Source organism: Hypanus sabinus, chromosome 10, assembly GCF_030144855.1.
Source record: "Hypanus sabinus isolate sHypSab1 chromosome 10, sHypSab1.hap1, whole genome shotgun sequence".
Classification (NCBI taxonomy): Eukaryota; Metazoa; Chordata; class Chondrichthyes; order Myliobatiformes; family Dasyatidae; genus Hypanus; species Hypanus sabinus.
The window spans coordinates 53568453-53587612 of record NC_082715.1 but is presented as its reverse complement, the minus strand read 5'-3'; the positions used below and the strand labels follow the sequence as shown (position 1 = coordinate 53587612).

At 39.6% G+C, this 19160-nt stretch overlaps 1 protein-coding gene across 5 annotated transcripts in view; it reads right to left on the bottom strand.

Moving 5' to 3' along the window:
* nbas (NBAS subunit of NRZ tethering complex) overlaps positions 1-19160 on the bottom strand; it is a 325125-nt gene that overhangs the window by 161633 nt on the left and 144332 nt on the right. For all 5 annotated transcript variants that reach the window (XR_009514327.1, XM_059981865.1, XM_059981866.1 and 2 more), the window contains exon 30: positions 10119-10348. Coding sequence is in view for 4 of the 5 variants with exons in the window: in XM_059981865.1 (XP_059837848.1) it covers positions 10119-10348 (230 nt within the window). In the remaining variant the exon portion in view is untranslated. The remainder of the gene's footprint in view (positions 1-10118; positions 10349-19160) is intronic.

Below are 19160 nucleotides of genomic sequence, written 5' to 3'. Positions count from 1 at the left end.
GCAAGTTAATCTTCAAGGTGTTCTGCACAAGGACTGCCAAATCCCCTTACATCTCAGATTTTTGGATTTTCTCCCCATTTAGAAAATAGTCCGCACATTTATTTCTACTACTAAAGTGCGTGACCATGCATTTTCCAACGTTGTGTTTCATTAGCCACTTTCTTACCATTATCCAAATCTCTCAAAGTCTTTCTGCATCCTACCTATTTCCTCAACCCTACCTGCCCCTCCACCAGTCTTCATATCATCTGCAAACATGGCAACAAACCCATCATCTAAATCATTTACATTCAGCATAAAAAGATGTGGTCCCAACACCGACCCCTGCAGAACAGCACTGGTCACTGTCAACCAACTAGAAAAGGATCCTTTTATTCCCAGTTGCTGACTCCTACCAATCAGCCAATTCTCTAACCATGTTAGTAACTTTCCTGTGATACCATGGGCGCTTAACTTGGTGAACTGCCTCATGTGTGGCACCTTTTGTGGCATCTCCTCAATGAATTCTAGCAGGTTCGTCAGGCAGGATTTTCCCTGAACAAAGCCATGCTGACTTTGTACTATCTTGTCCTGTGTCACTGAGTATTCCATCACCTCATCCTTAACAATTGACTCTAAAATCTTCCCAACCACTGAGGTCAGGCAAAGCCATCTATTATTTCCTTTCTGCTGCCTTCCTCCTTTCTGAAAGAGTGGAGTGACATTTGGAATTTTCCAGTCCTCTGGCACCATGCCAGAATCTAATGATTTTTTGAAAGATCATTTCTCATGCCACTACTATCTCTAACACTACCTCTTTCAGAATCCTAAGGTGCAGTTCCTCTGATCTGGGTGACTTATGTACCTTTAGGTCTTTCAGCTCTTTGAGCACGTTTTCAACCTCTCACTGCTATGGGCAGAAGTTCCCACCTGCTTCAAAAAGGCAGCAATTATACCAGTGCCCACAAAGAATAACATAAGCTGCCTTAATGACTATCGCCCAGTAGCACTCACATTGACAGTGATGAAATGCTTTGAGAACTTGGTCATGACTAGACTGAACTCCTCGCCTCAGCAAGGACCTGGACCTACTGCAATTTGCCTATCACCACAACAGCTCAATGGCAGATGCAATCTTAATTGCTCTCCACACAGCTTTAGACAACCTGGAAAACACAAACACCAATGTCAGGATGCTGTTCATCAACTATAGCTCAGCATTTAATACCATCATTCCCACAATCCTAACTGAGAAGTTGCAGAACCTGGGCCTCTGTACCTCCCTCTGCAACTGGATCTTCAACTTCCTAACTGAAAGACTGTGCAAATTGGTGATAACATATCCTCCTTGCTGATGATCAACACTGGCATACCTCAGGGGTGTGTGCTCACTGCTTCACTCTCTACATACATATGACTGTGTGGCGAGACATAGCTCAAATACCATCTATAAATTTGCTGACAATACAAACATTGTTTGTAGAATCTCATATGGTGATGAGAGGGCATACAGGAGTGAGATAAGCCAACTAGTGGTGTGGTGCTGCAGCAACAACCTGGCACTCAACATCAGTAAGATGAACGAGCTGATTGTGGACTTTAGGAAGGGTAAGACGAAGGAGCACATACCAATCCTCACAGAGGGATCAGAAGTGGAGAGTGAGCAGTTTCAAGTTCCTGGGCGTCAAGATCTCTCTGTATCTAACCTGGCCCCAACATATAATGTAGTTATAAAAAGGGCAAGACAGCAGCTATATTTCAATAGGAGTTTGGAGAGATTTGGCATGTCAAATTTCTATAGATGTACTGTGGAGAGCATACTGAAAGGCTGCATCACTATCTGGTATGGGGGGGAGTGGGGCTACTGCACAGGACCGAAAGGAGCTACAGACGGTTGTAAATCTAGTCAGCTCCATCTTGGGAGCCTACAAATTACCCAGGACATCTTCAGGGAGCGGTGTCTCAGAAAGGCAGCATTCATTATTAAGGACCTCTAGCACCCATGGCATGCCCTTTTCTCACTGTTACCATCAGGTAAAACAGGGGTCACCAACCTTTTTTGCACCGTGGACCTGTTTAAAATTGACAATATTCTTGTGGACCGGCTGAAGGGGGGCGGGGAGGGGCGTGTTAAACACGACGGGAATACAGCAATACTCGAAGGAGTAAACACAAAGTACACTGCAGATGTTGTGGTCAAATCAAGACGTACAAACAAGCTGGATGAACTCAGCAGGTCGGGCAGCCCGAAACGTTCACTGCTCTTTTCAATGGATGCTGCCCGACCTGCTGAGTTCATCCAGCTTGTTTGTAATATTCTACCATATATTCCTTCTTAATTTTAGAAGTATAACTTATCTGACCTCTCAGATATGCCTTCATTGCTTCCCATACGACAAATTTATCATCAACTGAATGTAAATTTGTATCTAAAAAAACTGAATCTGCTTTTTCATGAAATCACAAAAATCTTGACGTTTTAATAATATTGAATTAAATCTCCATCTGTAAATCGCTTCCTCTTTATCCATCATTATCATTATCAAGGGGAATGATCTGACAATATTCTTGCTTTATATTTCATATTTTTCACTCTGTCTTGAATATTCGTTGATAATAGAAAAAAATCTACCCTTGAATAAGTTTTATGTCTATTTGAATAAAATGAATAATCTCTTTCTTTTGGATTAATTCTTCTCCATAATCAATCAAATTTAAATCTTTCATCAATGATAAATAAAATTTTGCTACTTTTGATTTTGTAACAACCTTTGTTGATCTATCTAAAACTGGGTCTAAACAAAAATTAAAATCTCCTCCTATTAATATTTTGTCATATGTGTCAGCCAAATTCAAAAAGGCCTCTTGTATAAATTTTAAATCATTTTCATTTGGTGCATAAGTATTCATAAGAGTCCAAAGTTCTGAAAAAATTTGACAATGTATAATTACATATCTCTCTGCAGAATCAATTAATACATTATGTATTTTAATTGGTAAAGTTTTATTAACCAAAATTGCAACTCCCCTCGCCTTTGAGTTAAATGAAGCTGCAATAACATTTCCAACCCAATCTCTCTTTAATTTCTGATGTTCTATCTCTGTTAAGTGTGTTTCTTGTAAAAAAGCTATATCTATTTTCATTTTCTTAATATTATGTTAAAATTCTTTTTCTTTTCACCAGTCCATTAAACCCATTAACATTAAAACTTTAAAAATTCAGTAAAGTAGTCATTATTTTTAACAGGGTTACTCCAACCTATAATAATACCTAATCTTTCAACTTTCGTAGTACCTTAGGGAATCTTTTTAAAAATCTTCATGTTGCTATGTGTCCCCCTCCCCAATTGTCCAGGCAAAGAAAGAAAGATAAAAGAAAAATAGATTATAAAGAAAAAAATAACAAAATACCCCCCTACTAATGTTGTGAATGAAAATAACACAACATTACCCCTCTCCGTTGTACAGGTCATGGCAATCGCCATGATTACACACGTGAATCCCATAGCAATCGATCCAGTTCCCCCAGCTCCCCCTTAACATAAAAAAGTATATATAAGAGAAGAAAAAAAAGTAATATCACTACTCTCGATTAATATTTCTCAAATTTTAACCTTTCTCCCCCTGTATCATGTAATTAAGAATATATTTAAATATTCTTCTGTACTTAAACATCCATCAGTTCCATTCACTGTCCCTATCTTCATCTTTAATCCATTTCACTTTTAAATCTTTGACTGTAATTAGCGAATATTTGGGAGTTCTTGTGCGAATTCTTCTGCATCCTGATAATCAGTAAAAAAAATCTTTTTCTGTCATCCAAAAAAATTATCAGGGTTGCCAGGTGGCGCAATATAAATTTATAGCCTTTTTCTCATGAAACTTTTTCCGCTGGGTTAAATTCTTTCTTTTTCTTCAAAAGGTCATAACTTATATCAGGATAGAAAAGAACTGTTTTCCCTTCTATCATCAATGGCCCGTTTCTCTTTCTGGCACGTTGGGCAGCTGCCTTCAGGATCTTTTCTTTATCTTGATACCTTAAGCATTTTATCAAGATTGATCATGGGTTTTGATCAACTTGAGGTCTTGATCTTAAGGCTCTGTGAGCCTTTTCAATTTCAATTAACTGGGTTCCTTCTTCCACTTCCAAAATTTCCAGGATCCATTTTTGAAAAAAAATTATTGGATCTTCTCCCTCTATACCTTCTTTCAGACCAACAATCATAATATTGTTACGTCTGCAAAAATTTTCAAGCACATCCACTTTTTCCAACAACTGTTTTCTTTCTGATGTCCAGGCAGAAATATTATCTTCCATTTTATTCACTCTATCAATGGTGTCTCCCGTTATTTCTTCCATTTTTAATTTTCTTGTCCATTTTGTCCTGTCTTTTCATCATTTTATCAAACATAATCTTCATATTTTTAATATCTTTTTTTATTACTTTTAATGCTTTTAATTCATGCATTACTTGCACCAAAGTTTTTCTTATGTCTCCATCACCTCCAACCTCTTCCTGTTGCTCTTCTTTGTTTGTCTCTTCATCTTCATCCGATTTATCCAGAGAATCTGATTCCACCTCATCTTCACTTTCACTTCCGATCGTGGCTGGGATTTGTAATTTGGGTTGCTCGTGTTTGCACATGCCCTTTCCTTCACGCATGCGCAATTCCTGTTGTTCTTTTTTTGGGAAACGGTTGATGTTGCCGCAGTTTCCTGATTTATATCGCCAGAGGTAAAATGCAGTTGAGCCCGAGGCTCTTTCATAGCGACCAGCCTTGATTCTTTTCCAACTTGTGTTGTCTTCAAAGTAGTAGTTTTCTTCTGCTTCTGTTTAGGAGGCATATCTTAAGACAATCCTGAATAGTTTATAAGTAGTTTTTAAAAAGTATTTAATAACTTTTCTTCACTTAAATGTTATTTTACTGGAATTTTATGGGAGAGCTGGATTTCCACGTCTCGATCCTACATCATCACGTGACATCCCCCCCTTGTTTGTAATACTCGAAGGAGGTTCCTTATGTCCAGTCTATTCTGCAAGTTAGTTTACGTAGCTATCAGCACTTGCTTTTGTCCCGCTTGCACTCGTTTTTTCTGCTCAAAAAACTCAACGGGTTTGTCTTTAAGTGCAGGGTGCTTGGACTCAAGGTACCGAAGCAGTTTTGAGGGCTTCATTGCCTCATTAGACAGCCTCTGGGCCTGAACTCCTGCCTCCAACCAGGTGCCTCAGGTGACCGGTGTGATCCCTGGCGTGAGGGTATCACTGCGTTTAGGCGACTGATAACCACGCTTGTGTTCAAGTTCAACAGTGTTCGTAACAGGGTATGAGGAAAGGTGCAGCTGACTCATATCGTTTCATATCGACAAATTATATCGTTTCCTCGTGGCCTGGTAGCACACGCTTTGCGGCCCGGTACTGGTCTGCGGCTCGGTGGTTGGGGACCACTGAGGTAAAAGGTACAGAAACCTGGAGGCACACATTCAGGGATTCAGGAACAGCTTCTTCCCTTCTGCCATCTGATTTCTAAATAGACATTGAACCCTTGGCCACTACCAATACACAGTATTTCTGTTTTTGCATGTTTTTTTAAATCTATTCAATAAACGTATTCTGTAATTGATTGATTTATTGATTATTATTATTATTTTATTTATTATTTTTCTCTGCTAGATTATGTATTGCATTGAACTGCTGCTGCTAAGTTAACAAATTTCACATCACATGCTGGTGATAATAAACCTAATTCTGATTCTGACATTCTCTCTTGTAATAGTAACTTACCCACTTCTCTTCCTTCACACAACATCTGGCACATTGCTAGTGTCTTCCACAGTGAAGACTGATGCAAAATACTCATTTAGTTCATCAGCCATCTCCTTGTCCCTTTTAGTATTTCTATTGCCTCATATTGTGGTGGTGCTATATCCACTCTCATTTCTCTTTTATTTTTAACATACTAGAAAAAAACTTTTACTATCCACTTTGATATTATTTGCTAGCTTGCTTTCATAGTTCATCTTTTCCTTTCTAATGATTTTTTTTAATTGCTCTCTGTAGGTCTTTAAAAACGTCCCTATCCTCTAGCTTCCCACTAATTTTTGCTTTGTTGTATGCCCTTTCTTTTGCTTTTAGAACAGCTTTGACTTCCCTTGTCAGCCACGGTTGTACTATTTTACCATTTGAGTTTTTCTTTATTTTTGGAATACACATGTCCTGCACTTTCCTCATTTTTCCCAGAAACACAAACCATTGCTGCTCTGCTGACATCCCTGCCAGCAGCTCCTTCCAATTTACTTTGGCCAACTCCTCTCTCAAACCACTGTAATTTCCCTTACTCCACTGAAATACTGCTACATCAGAGTTAACCAATGAGACATAACTTATTCAAATAATGCAGTACAAAGAAGTTTTCAGAGCTTTCCAGAATTGTGGAGTGGTGGTGCACTGTTTTACTGTGCAGCAGCACCTGCACGAATATGATCATCATGGAAGAGTCATCAGAAGAAAACCTTTCCTGCATCCTCACCACAAAATCCAGCGTCAGAAGTTTGGAAAGGAACATCTAAACAAGCCTGATGCATTTTGGAAACAAGTCCTGTGGACTGATGAAGTTAAAATAGAACTTTTTGGCCACAATGAGCCTTTGGAGATAAAAGGATGCAGAATTTCATGAAAAGAACACCTCTCCAACTGTTAAAAATAGGGGTGCATCAATCATGCTTTGGGCTTGTGTTGCAGCCAGTGGCACGAGGAACATTTCATTGGTAGAGGGAAGAATGAATTCAATTAAATACCAGCAAATTCTGGAAGCAAACATCACACTGTCCGTAAAAAAGCTGAAGATGAAAAGAGGATGGCTTCTACCACAGGATAATGACCCTAAACACACCTCAAAATCCACAATGGACTTCATCAAGAGGTGCAAGCTGAAGGCTTTGCCATGGTCCTTACAGACCCCTGACCTAAACATCTTCAAAAATCTGTGGATAGACCTCAAAAGAGCAGTGCATGCAAGACGGCCCAAGAATCTCACAAAACTAGAAGCCTTTTGCAAGGAAGAATGGGCGAAAATCCCCCAAACAAGAATTGAAAGACTTAGCTGGCTACAGAAAGCATTTACAAGCTTGTGATTCTTGCCAAAGGGGGTGTTACTAAGTACTGACCATGCAGGGTGCCCAAACTTTTGCTTCAGGCCCTATTCCTTTTTTGTTATTTTGAAACTGTAAAAGATGGAAATAAAAAAGTAATCTTGCTTAAAATATTAAACAGATGTGTCATCTTTAACTTCATGCCTTTTGGAAATCAGGTCATCTTTTACTTGCTTAGCTATTCACAGTAACAGAAATTTTGACCAGAGGTGCCCAAAGTTTTGCATGCCACTGTATTAGACAGCAGAAAGTATGAAGTTAATAACTCATCTCCTTTTACCTTAGGCCATGAACTTATGAATCACCCTTGTACAATAAGCATTTGGGTAGCTTTGAGACTGTACTCACTGGAATTTAGAAGAATGTGCAGGGATCTCATTGAAACCTACAAGAAGTGACAAGAAGGCAAGTTTATGGGGTTGAGTGGGATCCAGGATCAGCCATGAAGGAATGGCAGAGCAGACTTGATGGGCTGACTAGGCTAATTCTGCTCCAATGTCTTATCATAAAGCAACCCTTTTTTAAATCTGGGCAAGCAACATTGGGAATCTAGCAGAGATTTTGTTGTGCCATCCATGTAGAGAATCCTATTATTTTTACTTCAGGTAGCCACAAAGAACCAATGCATGACATTTTTATGTTGTTACTGTATATGACAAAAACTTCAAGGAAACTACTGCTAATGAACACGAACTGTTCAGTCCTCTTAAAAAATGAACCTAAGTCAAGGCAACCTGTCCATGGTGATAAATAGAATGGATGAAGAACATACCAACTGTTAATGTTTCACCTGTTCTAGTCAAGAGATTCATTACAAATACACTGTATTGGGAATGAGTCTCAAAACTACGAAAAAAATGTCATTACAATAGCAATCATTCATTCTATAGGAATGAAACTGCTGGATGAACATGTCAAGTGCCAAGTTCTGATTCTTTATGCATTTGCTTTCAAGAACCTGAATGGAATCAGCAAGTAAGCTGTAAAAACTGTGCAAACAGGAAATGTTTCAAAATCTTTATCTGCCACCACCTTGCTTTATAAAAGTAATTCTAAGGACAAAGTACAAAATAAACATGATTTCATAAAAAGAATCTAGTTACAAAGCCTGATGAAGTATCTACTTGGTAGCACTGCCTAGGAGTTAGAGGAGTGGTTTAGATGAAGTATTACATGATGATTCTGTTCTTCTCACCATTCAAAATAAAACCACAAGACACTGAATAGCTTTCTAAACTAAAAGGTAAAGGTTCTCCTGATTCCGAGTACAGGATTCAACTTGTAAAAAAAATCTCTACTCCTGTTTCTGTGACACTAACCTTGCACCAGCTGACATTTGCTACATGACACTACAACGCAAACAGAATAAAGCAGCTTTGAGAGATCCGTGTGTTATGTTTGAATAGTAATTACTGTTGCATAGCACTTGGTTTATCTCTGCACTGTAACTGCATTTTCACTCTTAAACTCAGCATGCTTTGGTATTGTTATGAATTCACAACATGCATGTGAAATGCTCTTACTGAATATTAAGCAGTCTGGCCCACTCAAGTCCCCAGAGATACCTCCTGATTACAATCATCCAGCAAGCATCTAATTTGAACATTTTTAAAACTAATTTCTTGATGAACTTGGATTTCACCATGATCAGTCAAGAACTTTGATGCCATGTGTCTATAACTCTTTTGTTTACAAGCTCATTTCATTTTTCAAATTTATTTTGTTTAAATTGCATGCTGTATGTAGTTACTCTTGCTTTATTCAAAACAGAACTCACATGGGATGGATGGAAAAAAGTGCAATTGGGTGCAATTCCCAAGTCTCTTGCATACATTTTTAAGACCACAGAAAGGAAATTGGGTATCATCAAAGTTGTAAATGGGCAATTTGAGGCATTGTTTAAAAGCTATTGCTTACTAACTTTATGTAGTCCCACTCTATCTATGAAGATACAGGCAACAAATGTCAACTGGACTTGGCCAGACGGTATCTATGGGAGGAGGTAGTGACGACGTCTCGGGCTGAAACCCTTCCATATAACCATATAACAATCACAGCACGGAAACAGGCCATCTCTGCCCTCCTAGTCCGTGCCGAACTCTTAATCTCACCTAGTCCCACCTACCCGCACTCAGCCCATAACCCACCACTCCTTTCCTGTCCATATACCTATCCAATTTTACCTTAAATGACACAACTGAACTGGCCTCTACTACTTCTACAGGAAGCTCACCCGAAACGTCATCACTACCTCCTCCCATAGATACCGTCTGGCCTGCTGAGTTCTCCCAGCATTTTGTGTTTTTTATTTATTTCCAGCATCTGCAGATTCACTCGTGGACCTTCTGATGTTGCTTATCTGCTCAAACTTCATAAGCCCAGTATTTTGCAGCATTTTCACATTGACAGAAACATTTTAATCATTCCTGAAATTTAGCAGGGATTTCCCATGTTATTTCATTGGAAAAAAAAATAACAGTTAATTCAGCAATGGTGCTTCAAATTATTGTTGCTTGAGCGCATACCATAGGGTGCAACCATATGAAGGTCTGGACACAACCAAAACAAAGAGTTTGAATGTTTTTGACCTACTATTTGCACTATTATCTGAACTGTTGTATACATTAAACTTATAGACAATAGACAATAGGTGCAGAAGTAGACCATTCGGCCCCTCGAGCCTGCGCCACCATTTCGAGATCATGACTGATCAATTACTATCAATACCCTGTTCCTGCCTTGTCCCCATATCCCTTGATTCCCCTATTCATAAGATACCTATCTAGCTCAGTATATTGCAGGGAAAACAGAAGGTGAAGGGTTATAGCTTGCATTTTATGTTAATCATTCTTAAATCATCTTAACTGCAGGAACAGCAAGTTATGCATCACCAGCAAAATTACATCTGGTATTAAAACTATCAACTCTCATCAGACTTAATCATACTGAAGAATTTAAAAAGTAAACAACACATGAATTTATAGATTACCTGGCTAAATCCATGCAACTATCAGTCAAAGTGGCCGATGAATCAAAATACTCTCTGGCAGCAGCAAGAACCAATTTGAGGCTTTTCTCATAGTTAACCTTGGATTGTATCTTGCTTCTGTAAGCAGCATTAATGGGAGGGTCAACAGACACACTGCTGCAATGCATCATTTGTCCAGCTAAGCGGATATTCTCCAAACGACTGGAACACAATAGGCTCTCGGTAAATATCTGAAAATTAAAATGTCTGGTCACTTTAAGTTCTCCTTTTTCAAAAGGCAGGGATTAAGAACATTTTACAGAGGCAACCGGGTTTTAAAATTAAAGAATGAAATTATGAATTTAATTCAGTAAAATAAAAATACACATTAATTACTCAGTAATGTGGTTACTATATAAGAAGTTGACATTGGGTTACTTCCTTTGTTTCCAACAGCAAATAATTCCTTCAAAGTAATTGGCTTTAATTTATTAAGAATAGCATGACTGCAATTACTTATTCTATTCATTAAAATGGATATATAGGTGAAACATTTCATCAGTATTGCGCATGCATAAAGTGTTTTAAACTTCATGCTAAATGTAACCTTTTTGTCTCAAGAAAACCAAAGTTTTGTGTGACAGCTCAACTCTGACCTCACATTTTGAAGGAGCAATCACCATTATTATTTTAAGCATCCTTTGTTCTTGGAAAACCTTCATTCAGATTAAACTTTTAACTACCAAAGAATTTTGATATCTATCATCATGAAATGTACAGTTTCAGACAAGACATCTAATTAGAAGAACTTTCAGAAGTCATTACCTTTTCAGTGTCCCCATACTAACCACAGTGAATTTGAAGAGCACTGCTGTGATCAGGAGGCACTGTGGAAATTTCACATGCCAGCTCCAAAAAGACCACATCATACCCCAATAATATCCACCATCCCATTGTAAAGAAATTATATACTTCCTTCACTCTGAGAAGAATACAGCATCTCCTTCCCTGCCTATCATATTTGACAACCACCCATCTAAAAGAACTATAGATTTGAAAACACTTCCACTCCAAGCAACTTAGAAGAAATCCTAATGAATACCTTTACAGTCGGCCCTCCTTGTCCGCGAGGGATTGGTTCTGGGACCCCTCACGGATACCAAAAAACGTGTATGCTCAAGTCCCTTATTCAACCTGTCTCAATGTGGTGGACCTTAGGACCCAGCGGAACCCCAGACCTTATTTAACCTGTCTCAGTGTGGTGGACATTAGGACCTGGCGGTCAAGCTCTGAATCCGTAGTGTTGCTTATCACGAAAATAATCATGAACACGATTGAAAATAAAGTGGAAATAATAAAATGATTGGAAAGAGGTGAAACGCCATCGGTCATTGGAAAAGCATTAGGCTACGTCGGTCAATGATCGGAACAATTTTAAAGGATAAAGTGAGAAAGGCCCTGCCCTGATGAAAGCTACAATTATTACCAAGCAACGCAATGGTTTAATTATTGGGTTTTGGGGTTTTGGGTTTTGATCCCAAGCCCAGCGCTGAAACATACGTTCTTAAGTGTTTTATATGCATAGAAATGTAAAATATATAAACTATATACTAAGACAAACGTTTGACTAATTGACGCTAAATAATACCAGATGTACCTGTTCTGACTTACTTAATGAGAGAACTTCCGATATTTTTCAATCTTGATCCATGACAACCAACGCACATCCTCCCGTATACTTTAAATCATCTCTAGATTACTTATAATACTTAATACAATGTAAATGCTATGTAAAATAGTTGTTATACTGCATTGCTTAGGGAATAATGACAAGAAAAGAAGTCTGTACATGCTCGAACAACAAGTGCTGGAAGAGCACTTCCGGGTTTTCTTGATTTGCAGTTGGTTGAATTCGCACACGCGGAACTCGTGGATAAGGAAGGCCGACTGTATTGAGAAAGTATTTGCACACTCATTTGAGACTTGTACCTCTTGTTCTTTTCCTCCTTTCTAGATTGGGAGACAACTCTAGACCCAAAGGGAAATTCCCAGAAGACTCAAGCCAGTCAAATACACACCTGATCATAAAATGGGAACAGTGGCAGTGCAGTAGTTAAACTGCCAGACTTGATACCTGATCTAACAATCTAGAGAGTATGTTCAGTTATGACCGTGGCATCTGCTGAATTTAAATTTTGTTAATAATTTAAAAATAACAATCTAGTCATCAGTCATTGCCTTACTCAAGAAATTAAAAAATAAATTCACCTAAACTTAAGACCATGAGGATTGTGCAGTCGGAAATCAATTGGTCCCTGAAGCCTGACCCAAGATCATTAAGTGATCTACTTGGAAATTTATTTTGCACTCCTGTCTAACACTGGTGATCTTTCATACATTTGCTTATCACGTATCTGTCCATCTCTGCCTAAAAAATATTTAAACATTCTGCTTGAAATGACCTTGGAAGAAAAGTTATGGATTCTCACAGCTCTTTGAGAAAAACTGCCTCATCTATCTTAAACAGGCAACAATTTATTTTTTAAAGTGATTCCAGTTCTGGATTCTGACACAAGAATAAACATTTTCTCCACATCTATCCTGCAAAAACCCTTCAAGCCCCCCCCCCCCACCAATATCACAATACAAAAGGGTCTTCAAAAAAAAGGAGTCTCTTCATCTACATCTGATGGAACACTCAATGTTGAAACCCCACAGTCAAAAATTTGAGTTCCAAGATACTCAACTGGACCACTCACATAAATGCCAGAGCAGATAAGAGGCAAGGTACACAGCAATGACACACCTCTTCACAACTTCAAGATCTTTTCATCCTCTACAAAGCACAAGACAGAGGTTGTGGAATACTATTGGCTTGTTTCAATGAGTGCACTCAAGGAGTTCAACATCATCGAAGTCAAAACTAACCATCTCATGCACCACTGGTTCAAAGTGGCTGATTTGCTTGCAGCCTGAAAGATCTAAACTATTCCATCATTCCATCAACAATACCATAACATCCACACTGAGGAGGCATGGGTTGCTGGCACAAAAGATTCCCACTATCTGCAGGTCTTCTCCAATCTGTACTTCTTTCCAGCTCAAGAATATATCAGTATTCTCATATCATTGCTCCGTCCAAATCCGTGAACTTCCTACACATGATGGAATTTCCTTCCCCAGAAGATAGAGGAATTCAAAAGTGGTGGCTGACCACCACCTTCTCAAGGGAAATAGGTATCGTCAATAACTGCTAACATTGCTAGTAATGCCAGATGCTAAAAAAATGAAAACAAATACAATAATTTTTTCTGGGAATCCACTGATACTTAGCTATTCCAAAAGATAGTTCTGGAATTAGAGACCTGCTACAATCAGAGAGTTACTGAGTATCAGATGATTGTGCATCTGTCAACAGACATGATCATTAAATCTTACTGGGGCTCTCCATCTCACATTGGAGAATCCTCTCTCTCCCTGGCTTAGGATTACAGATCTCATTCACTTCAATGGGATTTGCAAACATTAAATTATTTCAAAGACTAATCTTATCTTATTTTTGTAATTATTAATAACTGATTTAATTATTCATTTTTGGTTGAGATCTATGAATGTCAGATAAAGGTAAAATTCTCTAAAACAAAGTAGGTTGAGATGAGGTAATGCTGTCTGCTGTCAAAGCATTCCAGGACTATGCTTACCACACTGTAACCATTGTTGGAACAGAGGCTTTGCCCCCCCCCCCGCCCAGCTTAAGGATTTATGAGTTCAGTCAGTGAAGAATGAATCCAAAATTGAGTCTAGAAAGATCTAGCAAAGTAAAAGGAAAACTACTTCCACCTTACTTCTCAAAGTCATTACTACATTGAAGAATGCTTATAATCCATCTTGGCGCATCCTTTCAGAATTACATGCTGATTTTAATCTACCTAGCCTGATTCATTGTAATAAAAAAAATCCTCAACAAAAAGATGTCTTCCTTTTATTGTTAGCCAAGTGGTTTATGTTACTTCCAATACAATCTGACTTCACCATTTGCAAGAGCAGTGGCTTTTACTTTATCTTATACTTCATAAGCTTTCTAGAAACACTTCTTGATAGCATTTTGAGAATGAGATTAGTATTTGCCATGCTTCTAATGAAGGAATTTCCTTCAGTTTTATTCACGAAAAGGTTGACACTTTTAAAACTTTTAAAGCTCATGAAAAGCTTTTAAGAACCCAGTCTCAGGGTACGGCCTTTTGGAGCGGTCTTCGTGGGAGTGGCTGTCAGAGTAGTCTGAGGCAGAGTAGTAAGCTTTGGCTTAACAAGGCTTTGACAAAAACAGGCAGGCGCAACGCAAGTAGGTGGGTTCATTCCTTATTTAACTCTATAGAGAGAATGGGGGTATATCTCGAGAGCCAGTGTTCTGTTCTGGTGTCAGATGTGGGATTTCCAGGAGATTCCCAGCCTCCCCGATGGTCACATCTGCATCAGGTGCATCAAGATGCAGCTCCTTAGAGAATGGTTTAGGGAACTGAAGCTGCAGCTCGATGACCTTTGGCTTGATAGGGTAAGTAAAGCAGTGATAGAAAGGAGCTAAGGGGAGGCAGTCACTTCAGGCTACAGGAGACAGATAAATGGGTGACTTTCAGGAGAGGAAAGGGAGAATGTCAGATAGTGGAGAGCACTCCTGTGGTCGTACCCCTCAACAATAAGTACTCCATTTTGAGTACTGTTGGGGGAGGGGGAGATGATCTTCCTGGGGGAAGCAACAGCAGCGTACCTCTGGCACTGAGTCTGGCCCTACGGCTCAGAAGGATAGGGAACTCAAGAGGATGCCAGCAGTAATAGGGGACTTTATGGTCAGGGGGATAGATAGGTGATTCTGTGGACTCAAAAAGGAAACATGGATGGTAATTTGCCTCCCATGTACCAGGGTCCATAATATTTCTGCTCGTGTCCACAATATCCTGAAAGTAGAATGCGAGCAGCCAGAAGTTGTGGTACATAATAAAACCAATGAAATAAGTAGAAAAAGAGAGGAGGTCCTGATAAAAGACTATAGAGAGGTAGGAAGGAGGCTGAGAAGCAGAACTTCAAAGGTAGTAATCTCGAAATTGCTGCCTGTGCCATGCAGCAATAGGAATAGAATGAGGTGGCAGATAAATGCGTGGTTGAAGAATTGGAGCAGGGGGTAGGGATTCAGATTTCTAGATAGTTGGGACCTCTTCTGGGGCAGGTGGGACCTGTACGAAAGGGACAGGTTGCATTTGAACTCAAGGGGGACCAATATTGTTATGGGCAGGTTTAATAGAGTTGTTGGGAATGGTTTAAACTAATATGGCAGGGGGATGGGAACCAGTCAGATAGAGCTGAGGATGAGCAAGCAGATTTACAAATAGATGACAGGTGTAATATGAATGTAAGGAAGGACAAGCCAATGATTGGGTACAAATGCACACAGAGCAAAGAGGTAAATTGTATCAGAGAGGCAAAATTCAAAAGGATGAAGAATGTAGGACTGAAGGTGCTGTATTTAAATGTGTGTAGCATTCAGAATAAGTGGACAAACTCATGGCGCAATTAGAGATTGGTTGGTACGACATTGTGGGCATCACTAAGTCGTGGCTGAAAGAAGGCCATTGTTGGGAGCTAAACATCAAAGGATATACTTTGCATCCAAAGGATAGGCAGGGAGGCATAGGCAGTGGTGTGGCTCTGTTGGTATGAGATGGAATTACATCTTTAGAAAGATGTGACAAAGTCAGAAAATGTTGAATCTCTGTGGGTGGCATTAAAAAACTGCAAGGATGAAAAAACCATTAAGGCCTCCAAATTGTAGCCAAGATGTGGGGTTGAGATTGCAAAGAGAGTTGGAAAAGGAATGTAATAAGGGTAATGACACAATTGTAATGGGGGACTTCAATATGTAAGGGGATTGGGATAATCATGTTGGTGTCAGATCGCAAGAGAGGGAATTTGTTGAATGCCAATGAAATTGCTTTTTAGAGCAGATTCTGCTTGAGGCTATTTGGGGAAAAGCCACCTCAGATTGGGTGTTGTGTAATAACCCAGATCTTATTAAGGAGCTCAATGTAAAGGAACCCTTAGGATGCAGTGATCATAATATGATCGAATTCATACTGCAATTTGAGAGGGAGAAGCACAACACACATGTAAGTCAAGTCAAGTCGTTTTTTATTGTCACTTCGACCACAACTGCTGGTACAGTACACAGTAAAAAGGAGACAATGTTTTTCAGGACCATGGTGCTACATGAACAACAAATAAACTACACTGAACTACGTAAACCAACACAAAAACTACACTAGACTACAGACCTACCCAGGACTGCATAAAGTACACAGAACAGTGCAGGCATTATAATAAATAATAAACAAGACAATAGGCACAGCAGAGGTCAGTAGGTTGGTATTCCGATAGCTTGGGGGAAAATCTGTCACATAAATAATCAGCTGAATGGCGGCGTCCGGGATTCCATCCGTTTCTGAACTCTCGCCGAGTATTTCGTTGCCACAGATGTAGTCCAATTTAATGTCCATTGGAGAGCAGAACGGACAGGAGATCCAGCTGGCTAGGGCTTGCTTTTTTCCTGGCCTCACTTCCGCTTCCCCGCACACCGCTTACGACATCCCCACCTCTGGCCACCGGCATCAGGCAACTCCGAGGACTACAGGCCCGATTCCCTCAGCAAGCTGAGGTTGTGCAATCCAAATAGCAGATTTTCATGAAGGTTTGTTTTTGGGCGATCTCTGTATTGTAGCAGTATCTGGCGATGGTAGATAGTCGCTCTGTTATCCATTGCCCTAAACCCTAATTGTGTCTTAAAATTAAAAAACTAAATTAAAGTAGCACCAGATCCGAAAGGCAGCTGCTGCCGTGTGCCGCGCCGCCTATAGTCTCATTGGAATGAAGGGAATTACAGAGCTATGAGAGGGGAGCTAGCCGGGTGGATTGGAGGAAAATACTGGTGCAGATGACGGCAGAGCAGAGATGGCTAAATACAAACTTTGTAGTTCACAGTGTGCAGGATAGATATGTCCCACAGAGGAAGAAATAGCAAAGGTAGGCAACTGTGGCTAACAAAGGAAGCATAAAAGCCAAGGAAAGGGCATACAAGGTAGCAAAAGTGAGTGGGAAGTTGGATGATTGGGATGCTTTTAAAATCCAACAAACGGCAACTAAAAAAGCAATAAAAATGGAAAAGATGAAATATGAGGGCAAACTAGCCAATAATATAAAGCAGGATACCAAAAGTTTTTTCAGTTATATAAAGAGTTAAAGGGAGGTGAGAGGATATTGGATCACTAGAAAATGATGCTGGTGAGGTAGTAATGGGAGACAAAGAAATGGCAGATAAACTTAATGGATACTGTACTTCCCATCTGTCTTCACTGTGGAAGACAGTAGCACTGTGCCTGGGGTCCGTGAGTGTCAGGGCGCAGGAGTGAGTGCCATTGCTATTATAAAGGAAAAGTGCTAGGCAAACTGAAAGGTCTAAAGGTGGATAAACCAGATGGACTACATCCCACACTCCTGAGAGAGGTTGTGGAAGAGATAACGGATGCATTGGTCATGGCCTTTCAAGAAAACCTGATTCTGGCATGGTCCCAGAGGACTGGAAAATTGCAACTGTCACTCCATGCTTTAAGAAGAGAAGAAGGCAAAAGAAAGGAAATTATAGGCCAGTTAGCCTAACCTCAGTGGTTGGGGAAGTGTTGGAGTCCATTATTAAGGATATTTCAAAGTATTTGGAGACTAATGATAAAATAAGTCAAAGTCGGCATGATTTCTGTAAAGGGAAATATTGCCTGACCTAGCTGTTACAGTTCTTTGGGGAAGTAACAAGCAAGGTGGACAAAGGAGAGGAAGCGGATGTCATTTACTTGGATTTTTAAGTGTTTGATAAGCATCCACACATGAGGTTGCTGAACAAGATAAAATCCTATAGCATTACAGGAAAGATAGAGGCATGGATAGTGGAATGACTGACAGGTAGAAGACAGTGAGTGGGAATAAAGGGGTCCTTTCCTGGTTGGCTGTCAGTGACCAGTGGTGTTCCTCAGGGGTCAGTATTGGGACTGCTACTTTTCCCATTGCTGTCAATGATCTACATAATGGAACTGATGGCTTTATAGCAAAGTTCGCGGATAATTATAGGAAAGATATCAATAAAATAGAGAGAGTACAGAGAAGATTTACTAGAATGTTACCTGGGTTTCAGCACCTAAGTTACAGGGAAAGATTGAACAAGTTAGGTCTTTATTCTTTGGAGCGTAGAAGGTTGAGGGGGGGCTTGATAGAGGTATTTAAAATTATGAGGAGGATAGATAGAGTTGAGGTGGATAGGCTTTTTCCATTGAGAGTAGGGGAGATTCAAACAAGAGGACATGAGTTGAGAGTTAGGGGGCAAAAGTTTAAGGGTAACCCGAGGGGGGATTTCTTTACTCAGAGAGTGGTAGCTGTGTAGAACTAGTTTCCAGTACAAGTGGTAGAGGCAGGTTCAGTATTGTCATTTAAAGTAAAATTGGATAGGTATATGGACAGGAAAGGAATGGAGGGTTATGGGCTGTGTGTGGGCCAGTGGGACTAGGTGAGAGTAAGTGTTCAGCATGGACTAGAAGGGCTGAGATGGGCTTTTTCCATGCTGTAATTGTTATATTGTTATATATGAAGTTAGATGGAGGGGTAGGTGGTGCTGAGAAAACAATGCAATTACAGCAGGACTTGAATAAATTGGAAGAATGGGCAAAAAAGTGGTACATGGAATACAATGTTGGGCAATGTATGATAAATGCATTTTGGTAGAAGGAACAATCACATGGATTATTATCTAAATGGGGAGAAGGCTCAAACATCAAAGATTCAGAGGGACTTAGGACTCCTCATGCAAGACTCCTAAAAGGTTAATTTACATGCTGAAGCTATGGTAAAGAAGGCAAATGCAATGTTGGCATTTATTTCAAGGGAAATAGAATATAAAAACAAGGAGATAATGCTGAGCCTTTATAAGACACTAATCAGGCCGTACTTGGAGCATTGTCAACGGTTTTGGGTCCC